We start from the raw sequence: 14,869 nt of genomic DNA, 5'->3' as shown, positions 1-14,869 counted from the left end.
ATATGTCAAAAACATAACTATAGTTTGTAACTGGTTGGTATTGAGAGGTATGAAATTCTGAGGTAATATTTCAGTTGCATTCTGCTTCCGTGGTTAACTCAAGCTGTGTGAATTTCCCCTTTTTATATTTTTTATTTTATTTTAAATGTTTGAAAAAATTCAATGCCACTCCACTAATTCAAATTGTGAATTCAGAGACCCATCTATACGAGCTAGATAAAAAAAAATAAACACATAATTATTTGCATTCTTTTATAGACAATTTGTGGAAAATCTATTCTTCCTAAATGATTATTCCAACCTTTGAAAGAGTATTTTGCCTCAAATACTCAGTTTCAAGTATAAACTTATACAAACCTTTATGAAAGTTTAAAGGGAATGACCTTTTTTCTAATGTTTTAGAATGAACAGAGATAATTTATCATATAATGTAGAGCTTTAATTGAAAGGAAATATATAGTAAAGTGGCCACCGTTTGCTCACCTAAATCCAAAACTTAAACTAATAATTTTTGCACTTCTCATACATTTAATTTCTTTTATACAAATCCCCTAAGAACACCGATGTTGTAAAACCTCCCTGCTTTGACAAAAAAGCAAACCCCCCAAAAAACCAAAACAGACAACCAAAAAAAGTAATGATTACAATTTATTTCGCCTCAATGCCAAAGCAAGACTTGAAAACAAATTTTTGACAGTAAAAAGTATTAAATATCTTACTTTTCAGCCCTGCTGTAACAGCACAATCTCGAAACATCCTTTCAAAAGCCTAAAGAATTTAGGATTTTAAAATTCCCCTCCTTGTTATTAAAAAACTAAGATTTTTGCCTCCAAGTTGGCTTTTATGGAAAAACGGACAGATTCCCTTGACAAACGTAATATTTAATTAAATAATTTTTGGCAGTATGCGTCATTAGTAAAATCTGACAGAGACCGCACAAAGTAACTAAAAGCTTGTTTCAAACTTGTTTGCAAAAAGAAACAGTCAATAATTAAAAGCTTATTAAAAACTAAACTATTAAAAATCAATTACAAAAAAAACTTTCTTCCCAGCCCTAACCACAGTAAGTGGACTCAATCACAAATCCACTACTACGTTAGGGGAGGGGCGCCTCCCATGCCCCCTTGATCCGCCACTGGAATTGACTCAATGGGATCTTAAATGGTGCGTCATGGTCCAGTGCTACCAGCTTTACTATTCACGGCAAGACTTTCTATGTAGATGGTTATTGCATGAACTGCACAGTGGAAAAGAAAAACAATAATCTATAGTTGATTGAAGTTTCAAACAGTTCGTGGTAACGAACTGTAGTAAGGAGCGACCCGGCTCATAGTAACTGAAACTCTAAAAACCATAACTTTGATACCAATAGTTACATCAAAAGAATCGCGTTTTAATGCTGATTTTTAAATATATAAGCTTCATCAAGTTTAGTCTTACCCATCAAAAGTTACGACCCTGAGAAAATTTGCCTTATTTTAGGAAATAAGACAACCCCCAAAAGTCACAGAAACTTAACAAAATCATGTCATCAGATACAGCGTATCAGAGAACCGTACTCTTGAAGTTTCAAGCTCCTATCTATAAAAATGTGGAATTTATATTTTTTGTCAGAAGACAGATCACGGATGTGTATTTATTTGTTTGTTTTTTTCCCCAGGGGTGATCGTTTAGACCCAGTGGTCCTAGAATGTTTCGAGAGAGCTCATTCTGACGGAAATTAAAAGTTCTAGTGCCCTTTTTAAGTGACCAAAATAATTGGAGGGCACCTCCTTCACGCATTTTCCCCCTGAAGTCATTGGATAAAAATTTTGAGATAACCATTCTTTTCAGCTTAGTTGAAAACCTAATAACTACATCTTTGGGGACGACTTAATCCCCCATAGTTCTCGGGGAAGGGGCTGCAAGTTACAAACTTTGACCATTGTTTACATATAGTAATGGTTATTATGAAATGTCCAGACGTTTTCAGGGGGGACTTTCTTGCGTTGGGGGTGGAGGCGGGTCGGAGGAGGGGGTTACGTGGGAGTACCTTTCCATGGAGGAATTTTTCATGAGGGAAAATAATTTCCATGAAGGGGGTACAGGATTTTCTAGCATTATTTGAAAAAACAACAATGAGAAAATAAATATTTTTTTTTTCAACTGGAAGCAAAGAGCAGCATTAAAACTTAAAACTAACATAACATATTACGTATATAAAGGGGTTCAGGGTTTGTCTCCTCGACAATACCTTGCTCTATACGCTAAAGTATTTTTAGTAATTTCAACTATTTATTCTACGGCCTTTTTGATTCAGGGGTCATTCTTAAGGATTTGGGACAAAATTCAAGCTTTAATGTAAAGAGCGAGGTATTGACGAGTGGGTGAACCCTATCCTTTACGTAATAAAAATACACAAATATAGAAGTTTGTTACGGAAGTTAATTCGTAAGGTAGGTATGTTTCTCATAAACAAAATCGTTCATAAAAAATCAATTTGCATTTTTAAGTAACAAAAATTCGAAGACTATTAGGCCTCCTCCCCCACCCTTTTTTTGATCAAAATCGTCTGATCAAAACTATGAGAAAGCCATTTAGCCAAAAAAAATAAATAAGATGCGAATTTCGTTTCATTTATTCATGTTTGGTGAGCCAAAATCAAGACCTGCATTAATTTAAAAATGTTCTGAAATTAGATTAAAAAAACAAGTTTTTTAACTGCAAGTAAGAAGCGACATTAAAACTTAAAACGAACAGAAATCATTCCATATATGAAAGGGGTTTTCCCCTCCTCAACCCCTCGCTCTTTACGTTAATGTTTTTTAATTGTTTTAAAAAGTAGAGCTGTGACAAAGAGTCAAACTTTAGCGTACAGAGCGAGGCATTGAGGAGGGGACAACCCCTTTCAATATACGAAATGATTTCTGTTCGTTTTAAGTTTTAATGTCGCTCCATACTTGCAGTTAAAAAAAACTTATTTTTTTGATTTAACCGCATTATAAAGCTTCCTAGGTTAAAAGTAATACTCTTGCAACTGAAAATTCCCCCCGGCCATTTCATATGGAAGGTATGTTCGTAAGAACTTCGGAATTGGCTTATTTGATTAGAAATAAAAAAAATCTAGCGCCATTTTAAGTCAAATGAGTCAGCTATCCCCCTCTTTCGTTCTGTCTTTGGTTACTCCACCCCTACGAAACCACAAAACGGTTGGATCATATTTTAAGATGTCCAATATGCTCAAAGTAGTTAAAACGTCTAATAGATATGCCTCTAAAAATAGATAGACCAGTGCAACCTCCAGAGCAAGGACCATAAATGACGCAAAGTCTTAATGACTTACACTTAGGTTTTATAACGGATAGAAGAACTTGTTTTATTTGGAATGTTTGGTAGAACAATTAAAAGCTTGGTATCTAGGTCAAAAGGATCAAACTGTTTGTAATAGTGGGGGGGGGGGCAAACTAGAAACCATGAATATAGGCAGAAAATCTTTCTGTCTCAGATAAGTTAAAATTTACAATCAGAATCAATTGCATCAAGAGGCTTCTAATAAACAAAAAATATTACAGGACACAGTTCTCCCCAAATTAAACTAAAAAAATGGGCCCAAAAACTGGTCTTCGTGGAAACTTCGGAGGGGCTAAATTGACTAGAAATGAAACTTATGATACCATAGATAGGGCTGAAAGTAGTTTGAAGGATACTTGTCTTCCTCCAGTGCCTTTTTATGCTACTCACAGTCCCATAGCTCAATGATGATGGATGAAAATTTTAAAATAGTTATTTTTCCCAAAAACTTAAAAATCTGAGAAGTATGTTGGTTACTTTTAGAAAATAAAGTAAACCCCAATTAGAACGACGGCAGTCCCTAGTGTTCACCTTTACATTATGCTTCTAGGCGTGGTAAACTAGATATTTGTCAGTTACTAGTTTCAAGGGGTGCATAAATAGAGGCCTTATATTATGACGGCCACACACACTTGCATTTCGCTGTGCTTAAATGATAAATTCATGTGAAAAAATATGTTTTAGGAAAGAAAGCAAACCCCAATTTGAACGCTTGTCGTTTTTAGCGAACGGCTTTGCACGATGTTGTTGTTACAGAACATAAATTAAGTATTAGTCAGCTACTAGTTTCAGGGGGTGTGCTCAAAGATACCTTAGACTTTGACGGCTACATACTGTTACATTTGGCTGTGCTTGGAGGTTATTATATATAAAAAAAAAAACAAGTTTTTTCAACTGGAAATAAGGAGCAGCATTGAAACTCAAAACGAACAAAAATTATTCATTTATATAAACTAAGCTATAGAATTTTTTTTTTGCTAAACATGCTTTAAAGATTAATGAAGAACAATATAAAATCTAAAACAGGTAGGAATAGTCACATAACAAGGAAAAATACTTAAAAAGAACAAAAATTATTATGAATAAACAGTTAAAATAAAAAATTACCACAAACAAAAATTGGACTGCCGTCCTTTCAGAACCTTTAAAGGACAAAGTTCATTCTTGCTTCACTGAAACGATATCTATTTGAAACAGTTTATTTTTATGCACTATACTTTCAGCAACAACAACAAAAAGATCACAATACTGTCAAGTTTACAAAAATAACCAAATTAACTATTCAAAAATTAAAGACCTTTGCGACATTTGATCCTGCTTTACTATTCTCAAAAGACACTTTAAGGGTTAAGATTTCTTTCCTTTACTTTCATATCAGTCTAAATGTAAAAAACTGAAACCTAAATTAGATTTTAAAACATTCGTCAATTTTTTTAGTGCTGGAGACGTCTTAGGAAAAGCCTTTGTTGAAATATTTGTTTTGTCTTTTCACTTTTTTTCACTGTTTAAAAATTCCCATCGTTTTCATATCTTAATTATATTATATATATATATATATATATATATATATATATATATATATATATATATATATATATATATATATATATATATATATATATATATATATATATATATATATTTCTTTCATACTCTTAGTTTTGTCAAACGATAGTGTTTTAGATTATTAATACTTATGGTAATTAGGTAAAAAATATCCGTGCCTCAAGATTTGAAGATAATTTGATAATTTGAAGTTAATTTGAAGACCTGTGCTAAGTTTATACAAAGAAAACCACTTTAAGTAAAGCATTATTTAGTAATATAAATACAAAATAGATATAAAATAGAGGAAAGGCTATCCTTTTCTGTAAGTTTTTGCGAGCAGTGCGAGAAACGCAACTAATCTAAAGGCAGCAATTAGCACAAAAAGCATTCCAATGTCAAACCACAGATTGTCCTAAAAAGAAAAAAAAATGCAACTGTATAAAACAATTAATAGTAGAAATAGATGGACGGTTTCAGGGGAATTAAATATGATAATCCTAAAATAATAATTATTATTATAAAAAAATGTCGAAGGTTTGATGAAGATTATTTATAGTGTCATATTAGATACAGAAGGAATTGTTGAAAAGTTTTATATATATATATATATATACTTGAGTCAATAATTCATACTCAGCTCACTACCCAAAAACATGCCAACACACTGCTCCCTGCTTAGAGCACCCCACCCGTCAATTTTACAATTTTTTTTTCCAAAGATCCTAGTTATAGAGGCGAGGCTAAAACTGGAACATAAGTATCCTAAATACAACTCGCCATGAATTCTTAATTTTTGTACAATTTCTAAAAGTTCCTTTTTAGAACAGAAATTTAGAAATCAATGAAATATTTCCAATCGCCAGCTGGGCGTCTGTTGTATTGTACTAAGTTTTCAGTAAAGCATAAGGAGCCAATTTACATCACAAGTGGGGAGTTGAGGAGACAACACTCCATCTTCTGTACAAGGTAATTTTGGTTGTTTCAAGTTGTAATGTCGCTATTTAAGTGAGCTTAAAACAAGTTGTTTGTTTATAAAGGTTTGTTTGTTTGTTTATATTTGTTACATTTATTGTTTGTTTATATTTGTTATAATTTTGTACCTCTATTCAATGTACAAAATTTACTTAAGGTACTTAACAAGCAGTACTTAATATGTAGAAATAAAGCCCAAATTGGTAAAAAGAATGCGTTGCTTTGGAAAAGTGGAGTACTGCAACAGCATTTGCTCAGCATCATCAACAAAAGCTTTGTAGGAGCGATGCTTTGGTTTTTCTCTTTTTCCATTGATTAATCGGAGTAGCTGTTGATTCACCAACACTGCTTAAAATGCTAGGACAAAGAAAAATTATTTTCTTTTAAAAATAATGACACATTTCTTAAAGGCGATATAAAAATACGTTTTTTCTGCTTTCAACATATTTTATTCCTGATTTTTTCTAAATTTTTTTTATTTCTGACACCAAATTGATGCTTTTATTTCCAATAGAATCACATATTTAAGTTAATGCCGTTATTACTTGGCCCCAAAACACAAAACCTTAACATATATTTGTCTTTATTTTAAAAATTAATTACATGATAGATCAGGTTACGTAACTTTGCCTAAATACATAACGACCATCATTTGTTTCTGATGGATTCGATGGCAAGAACAATTTGATTCTGTCTATCACGAATATCACACAAAAATTTTAATAATAATTACGATACTACATCATTGCCTTGCATTATCATTTATATTCGTTGCATAGCAGCTTTCTCAAAGACGAATCTCCTAGCCCAAATTTACCAGAAACGAAAAACGCTCACTTTTTCACCCTTGAAAATGAATAGACTTTATGATTCTTACTTACGAGGCCTTCATCGTGGCATAAAAATACAACTGAACAATAAAACTTAATGTCTGGAAAGTAAATATGAACTGTCAAAAAAATTTCATGTTTTTTGTATCCTTGGTTGTAGGTACCTGTGTAGTAACTTTCATATAAATCAAGATACTTTAATGAGTAAGATAGGTCGAAAGGTGTTTGCATTGATTTGAGCACTTCCCTATAAAAGTTGGTGAAAGGAAACATTCTTCTAGAAATCATCATCATCATACTCCATATTCCCTACGTATTTACCGGATAAATTTCAACTCAACTGATGAAAACAATAATGCACAATAAATAATCAAAATTACACTTCTTCCTTTTATTTATATTCATAAATCCTGTTCCACTTCAAGCAAGGTGCGAAATAACCAAGTTTCACTAAAAATGGGTAAGGAGATATGGAGTATGCTTCTAGACCACTTTTACTCTCTATAATGGTACCGACTGAAAAATGTTTCTTGGTACAAATTAGATTACACCTTGGACCCAACAATCAATGACTACCCGTTCATCTTGCAATCTCATCACTAAAACAAGGGGGCATCTAATAGGCAGGGAAGAAGACAGGGGCATTGAAACCATCATCAATCACAAGTTGAACATCCACAGGCATGCTTAGCATGTGGTTTCTAGTGTAGATGTAAGCTATGGTCTGATAAAAATGGACCATCATTAGCCAAGAGGCCACAATATTCATAAAATTAAAGAAAGCTCTTGTCAGACCCCATCTTGATCTTGACATGTGCCTTACTGGTCCTTCTACCAGGCAAGATGTAAAATTTACCGAAAATGTTCAGAGGCAAGAAACTAAGCGTGTGAAAAGCCTAAACACAAACTCATATGGCGAACGCCTCAAACAAAAGAAGCAACCTCCTTGTCTACATACGCATTGAAAGCAACATGGTGCTAAATTGCAAAATCTGAGAAAACTCTGCCATCTTCAGTGACAGTCATAGTACACCCTATCATTAGACAAGAGGACATTCCAAGAAGATGCCAAAGGTTAGCTCCCGAAGATAACACATCAACTCTATTTCTCAAGAAGACTCACAAACCAGAGGAACCAAATGAAGAGCTCAACTGTCAGGGTCCCGTCGATGAGTTCTCAGAATCTCCTAGAATCCCTTTATGCTAAGAATTTATTTTAGGATGCTCAAATCATCTGGCATAATCTAAGTCTGGAAAGGTTTCACCAAATTCGATACCTTGTTCTCCCAAAGCATTTCCATTCTCCTTTAAGACAAAGCAAAATAACCCATATCTACGGGAATGTGACAGAACCCCAATTAACTCCTGATTCCACAATGAACCGTATGTGGTGAGACACCATAATAATCTAGGCAACACTTTGGTTAGGTTAGGCAAAAAGCTTGGTTAGGGCCCTTTCTGGTAGACGTGCTGATGACAAAATTTAGTGACCCTTTACCTCCCCCCCCCAAAAAAAAATGAAGGGGGTCGAAACTTCCAAAAATCCCAATTAAAACACTAGCTCTTACTTCGTTACCGATTTTAGTTGAGAACATGCGTTTGATTTTGAAATGCGTCTTGACGGCTCATCCTATACCAGGCTCATCCTTCCTCATCCCTCTAAAATACTGAATTGGTCCTTTTAGCTAGTGCTCCAACTATTTGCATTAAGAGATAGCTTTCTACTGCCGCAGAATGCTTGGATTTGGTAATGATCTTCAAGAACACAGAAATAGCACATCCTTATGCAAAGATTTATTAACATAAGACACACCTTCTGGTAAATATTTTGATGACCAAACATAACATAAATGGACAAAAATGACGAAAATACTCCCGAAAGATAGATACAGAAGAGTAGAGCCCAATCCGACAGAAGTACTGGTAACAAGTATCCCCGTCCCTGCCTTACAGAGGCCAGGTTGGGTTCTGATTTCCTTAATGCACAGCTATTACACTAACTCTTACTTCTTATGAACTTTCTTTAAAATCCACTTCCTTAACCTACATCGACCTTTAATCATAGTTTTTAACTTGTCTGGCTCAGGCTACTTACTCAAAATGTAATTTATTAAAAACTTGCATAGATTTTCGCATAAACAGGCCCATAAGTTTCACGTCTTTGATCAGCTTCAAAATTGTCCCTGGGAACCTGATGCACGAAACAAATTTGAAACTAATTTTGGCTGTTGTGGTGATTCCCAACATTTTTATCGTCTCTAACCTAACTTATTTTTGGTGTATTTTGGGTGTCCATAAGACTTAATTGGCATGTAGAAAGAACCGCACAGACGAAAAGGAAGACCAAAATTGGAAGAAAGCTGCGAGGCCAGATACTTAAAAAAAATAATCGTTTTTGGGGCGCAAAAGAAATGGTGGTCTTATTAGTGACGGAAGAATATCTAGAAACAAATGTTTGTTCTCAAATAAGCATGAAAGTTACAGGGGATATAGGCAGAGACAAGAAGACAAGTCGATTTTATTATTTTTTTATTTTTTATTTTTTGGTCTTCTATCGGTTTGGACTCTACTGGAAATTTAGACTGAAAAAAATGAGCCGAAGAAGACAAAATATTTGCGAAGAAAGGTTGTTTCAATTTGTGGCACTCCAAAATGGGCCAACATTTTACTTTTTGATCTCCTTTAAATTTCTGGGTGTGTAGACTGGATCAGAGACGACTCAATAAGGTGAAAAACGTTTCGGGAGAACAATTTTGTTATATTGATTTGGGACGTTTATACTCGATTTTTCTTCGCCAGCAGGCTTAAAGCATACACGGTATAGAGATAGGGTCAAGGAAACTAAGCAAAGACAAATAAATTTTAAGTAAAATTGTTTTTTTGATTTGTGACCCAATTTTCCATTTTCCAAAAGTGCAATTTCTTTTATTTGTTCAACTGCAATAAAATATGTTATTTTTAAGTCAGATAATATACGTTTCAAGTCCTGTTTGTTTTTGGTTTCATTTAATTAATCATGGTTAATTTCTTTTCCCATGTATGAATATTTAAACTTCCTTTTTTCCAGCAAATTCTTTTCTTGTTTTTTTTTCAATTAACTGAAGTAAAAACATGAGAGGTATGTCTTTGTGGCTTTTAAACGCCTATTGCAGTTAAAGTTATTTTTAATCTTAGCGTGTTTTAAGTTTTAGAGTCGTTGCATTGACCTATACTAATAACTCATTCATCATCAAAGGGTTATTCTGGGTGTATCTGTTCTCTTCTTTGTTTACTTTCAAAAGAGAGTACTTTGTTTACTTCTTTGTTACTTTCAAATGATTATTTTGGGTGTATCTGTTCTCTTCTTTGTTTACTGTCAAAAGAGAGTACTTTGTTTACTTCTTTGTTACTTTCAAATGGTTATTCTGGGTGTATATGTTCTCTTCTTTGTTTACTTTCAAAAGAAAGTACTTTGTTTACTTCTTTGTTACTTTCAAATGGTTATTTTGGGTGTATCTGTTCTCTTCTTTGTTTACTTTCAATAAAACTTTTTTGTTTTCGTTGGGGAAACTCGAAGAATCTTCAAAATCTTGGAGAGAGTGAGAGCACTGGTTAAACTAAGTCAAATAGAAAAACTTACGGGCTGAAATCCTAATCTCTCAAATAAATCGTCAGGAGTCAGGCAGATTTCAGTAATATTTTGAGGTCCTGGTACACAGCCAATTTTGTCAAGACCTTGAAATTGGTTTATATTTAGAGCTTCGTTGGCATACAAAAACCAAGACAGATACTTCAACCATACAAAATAAACAGGGACTGATCTGAAAGCAAGGTAAAATTATGACATTTTTATATCTGAAATAAGATTGGAACAGTCACGTGTCCACAAAATGTTATGGGGATCCCAAAAATAAAGGAGGATCTGAAAAAGCGTAATAATAAAAAGCTATACGAGAAATGCTTGAAATCAAGGAGATAATTATAAAAGTTTCAACATCTTACTAGTTGTGCATAGATAAATATATGAATATTTATGCATCGAGAAAAGGATACCTGCAGTGATCATTAGAATTTAAGAAACAAATAAAGAGCTCAATTGCATAACGTCACTTCCATAGGCGAAAATTAAAATGAACTAGGAATAAAAGAAATAAGTCTTGAGTCACAGCAGTTCGTATATTGAACATAAAACTGTAAAAATGTAGACAGTATAATATTTGTATTTATAGGACATTGACGAATAGAGGATACATATGCACAGAACCATCCAAATACTGAAACATCACACAAGAACAAGACTTTTTTGCCATTCATCGCATATGCAGGGCAATGAACTCAATTTGAAAAGAATTCTTTTTATAATATAATTTCTTATACATTAAGAAAGTTCTTTTACAACAATTAAAAGTCAATTTCAATAGAAATAGTATATTAAAGTGCTATTTCGACACAAGAATTTAAATTGTCACTGGTAACAGTAGCTGACGGAAAAAAAAAATCGTGTCCCATAATTTAGTCCAGGGTATTTAGCCAAAAAATCAATTGTACATTTATCATATTAAAGAAGTAAAACAGAATTTTATTAGGCTTTTTCAAAAACCTATATATATATATATATATATATATATATATATATATATATATATATATATATATATATATATATATATATATATAATAGTGAACATAATAAATCACGAATTCAAAGTCACGATAAATTAAAAATTATAATTCAATTATATAAAATTTTTTATTTTATTTTAAAGAGTATCACACCATAAGATTCTAACAAATCCCTTTACTTTATCCAAAGTAGAAGTTTTCCAAGAAAAGTAAAAAGCTGCATTAAACCAAAATGTTTAGAATGTATTCATATAACAATCCAGATTTAAAACAAATAGAATTTACTGTTAAAGAATACACGAGACCTAAAACAAACAGAAACTGCCGGGAATGGGAGAAAAATAACGCCCCCTAAGCTTTCTAAAGGCCAGGGCGTCATTTGCACTTTACTGAAAATAACATATGTTGCAACGTTTTCTCTTTTATAACGTTAGTAAATAAGAAATTGCTGAGAGACCAAGAAATGAGTTTCATTGTATGTTGCGCATTCAGTCTACTTTGATTAGCTCTTTGGCGTAACCTTGTTTTTTATGGCAACTTTCTATCGTTTTTTGCCCTTTTGACAAATAAAAACCCTATTATTCGAAATACATACCATTTTCAATAAAATATCAAACACACTATTCGAAATAAAAGTTGTTTTTGCCCCTTGAGAAAAATGTCTTGAAAGAAAATGAAATCTCTTAAAGTACTACGTAACAATCACGTGTGCATTGTCATTACGTAGCACCCCACGTGTGTGTCGTCCACATTTACAGGCAGGGATTCCCCCATGGGACCCGAAGAAACAAGCTATATTAGAATGCGTCAAGCTTAATATAAGTAAACATTTCCCATCACATAACAACCAATGAAATCTTGGAACATCTTGTATAACGTCTTGTCAGTGAATTTGGTTGCTAAGGGCCTCCAATGGAATTAGATGCTAGCCCCCCTCCGTTGGAATTGCTCAGTAGGGCTGCTGTTGAACTGGATGCTAGGGTCTCTGTTAAAATTGGTTTTTAGGGCCCCCGGTGGAACTGACTGCTGGGGCCCATAGGGTCCACCGTTGAAATGGTTGCTAGGGCCCCCACTGGTTAGGTTTAGTTAGGGGCTCCCGATGAAATTAGATACTCTGGCCCCAATGGAATTGGATACTAGGGCCCCCAGTGAAACTGGATGCTAGCCCCACCGGTGGTTCAGTTAGGGGTCCTGGTGAATTTATATGCTGGGGCTCCCAATGGACTTGACTGCTAAGGCCAGGATGGAATTGATTGCTAGGAACCCATTGAAATTGCTCGGTAGGGACCCCGCAGTTGAATGGGATGCTAGGGCCCCGTTGGTTAGGTTAAGGGCTACCGGTGAAATTGGATACTAGGGCCCCGTTGGGATTGACTGTTAGGTCCTTGATGGAATTGACTGTTAGTTCCCTATAGGGCCTCCGGTTGAAATGGTTGCTAGGGCCCCGGTCAATACATTGGGTTAGGAGCCCCTGATGAAATTGGATTTAGGACCCCGATGGAATTGGATGCTAGGTCCTCCGATGAAATTATTGGATGCCAGAGCCCCTTTGATTAGGTTAGGGACCCCAAATCGAAATTAGATGCAAGGGCCTCCAACAGAATTCACTGCTAGGGCCCCGATGGTTAGTTTAGGGGCTACCGGTAAAATTGACTGCTAGGGCCCCAATGGAATTGGTCGCTAGAGGTTCCGCTGTAACTACTCGTCAGATTCCAGCGTCTTGAAGGCCCCCCCCCCCCTAGTGGGCCCCTGAAGGTCTTTTCAAGACTCTCTATTACGTAACAATCACAGTAATCCTGGAGTATGGAAGTCCTTGCCCTCTCAGGTTTATTTTCTACTGAGAATTAGCCTAATCTTTTTGTAGATTTCTCAATGAGAAAGATTTCAATCTACGTAGTTATCAGCCACCAGAGGTCTCAATGTAGAAATCAACTTTCACCTACCGCCAAGAAAGACAAGCTTTATTTGTATTTGGTGTTTCAGAAAACTCGATAAAAAAAGAAACAAAAGAGCATATAAAGTGTATGTTAGTGTTTGAAGATCCATTTTTTCTGAATAATTTCCTGGAAATCTAGAAAAGATACAAAATTTAGAACTCGGGTTCTCCTTAGAGGTATTCCGTTCCATGAGGCTGACTTTAAATAGATCCAACAGAGCTCGGTATTGGAGCTTGGTTTTGTCAGTAGCCAAGTAAAACAAATATTTATTTTATTGCTCTTATAAGCCTTAATAATAAAAAAAATTCGGATTGTAATCTCCCATTCTTAACGAGCTGCATAGCACTGTTCAGAATAAAAACATTGACATAGGACATAGAAAATGTCCTAACATGGACATAGAAAATCAAACTGCGAAATCAGAAGTGTTGCTCCGAAAGACATAACCAGACAAAATATGAAGAAACTTAAAACTGAAAATAGCTGATTTCTGAATTGGCATACAACATGTAGATTATGAATCTTAAACCAAAACAAGCAAAGTACAAAAAAGCCTTACAATGAATTGAGAAAGAATCCACCAAATAGAAGAAAAGGAATGATAAAAGGAGCAGCTAATGCCAGTGCCATTTGAGTTGAAGTGGCAATACAAGACATCATATACCCTAAAACAAAACAAAGTTTTAATTTTTAAAACAAGAACTGAACGATACAAAATATAGCACGATAAATAATCGAACAAGCTTAGTAATGTTCGACAAGCGAAAATAAAATAGTTAATCGAACCCTATCTGATCATTTATTTCGTTGGTCAGCATGGAGCCGAGATTCATACGTCTAAGCCAGCGCTTAAAGAAGATAGAGTAAAAAATCTATCTTGGGGTACGCCAAGATTCAACGGCCATAATAATTACAATTCCTTCTAAGTATCACTTTGAGCCCTTTACTATAGACCCTTCATATTTTAAACTGAATTTCTTGAAGGAAGAAACACATCTGAATTTTTTGAAGAAGGACAAATCTGAAGGAAGAAATGAATTAAATAAGGAAATAACGACAGATTTTTAGCACAGTGTAGCCTTATTTTCATAAAGATACGATATGTAAGATACACAAAGATGAAGATACCCATAGTTCACAGTCTCTTTACTGCACGATAAAACAGACTTACAAGTCTTTCACGACAATATACAGTCCATAAATATTTCATGCATACCGAATTGTCCTGATACTGGTAGAGTAACCGATAGAAACAGTTTTGAAGACTGAATGCACTTGGAAACTTGTATCAGATTTCAAAAACATCCCAAAAGGCGACCGACGCTGATTGAGTTGAGCCCTCGGTTCTAAGTTATCAGACAAATGTTCTAGTTCTCCTATATAAACTATTTTTGTCGGTGTTCTTTATTCTCTTATAGATAGACTATTTTCACCCGCTCTTTAAGTTCTCCTATTTAAACTACTTTCAATTGCGCTTTAAATTTATTGAATTCCAAGCTCTACTTGAACAATAAAACATATTAGCTTATAGCATTAATATTATTGTACGGGTCATCATACTAGCAGACTTCATATTTTGCCTTTGATTTTACTTTCTGGATACTGTCGGATTGAGTTTTAGATGGTTAAAGTTTTTCTTAGTCAGCGTCC

The 14,869-nt window shown here is 34.3% G+C and overlaps 1 protein-coding gene across 2 annotated transcripts in view; it reads right to left on the bottom strand.

Annotated features, from left to right (window-relative positions):
* Positions 1 to 5,129: 5,129 nt before the first annotated feature.
* LOC136043774 (protein white-like) overlaps positions 5,130 to 14,869 on the bottom strand; it is a 46,040-nt gene continuing 36,300 nt past the window's right edge. For both annotated transcript variants that reach the window (XM_065728688.1, XM_065728690.1), the window contains exons 9-11: positions 13,779 to 13,884; positions 10,300 to 10,480; positions 5,130 to 5,290 (exon numbers count right to left, since the gene is read on the bottom strand). In XM_065728688.1, coding sequence (XP_065584760.1) covers positions 5,189 to 5,290; positions 10,300 to 10,480; positions 13,779 to 13,884 — 389 coding nt within the window. In that variant the 3' untranslated portion in view covers positions 5,130 to 5,188. The remainder of the gene's footprint in view (positions 5,291 to 10,299; positions 10,481 to 13,778; positions 13,885 to 14,869) is intronic.

The sequence above is a fragment of the Artemia franciscana genome, unplaced genomic scaffold (assembly GCF_032884065.1).
Source record: "Artemia franciscana unplaced genomic scaffold, ASM3288406v1 Scaffold_979, whole genome shotgun sequence".
Lineage (NCBI taxonomy): Eukaryota > Metazoa > Arthropoda > Branchiopoda > Anostraca > Artemiidae > Artemia > Artemia franciscana.
This window is presented reverse-complemented; position numbering and strand designations above follow the sequence as displayed.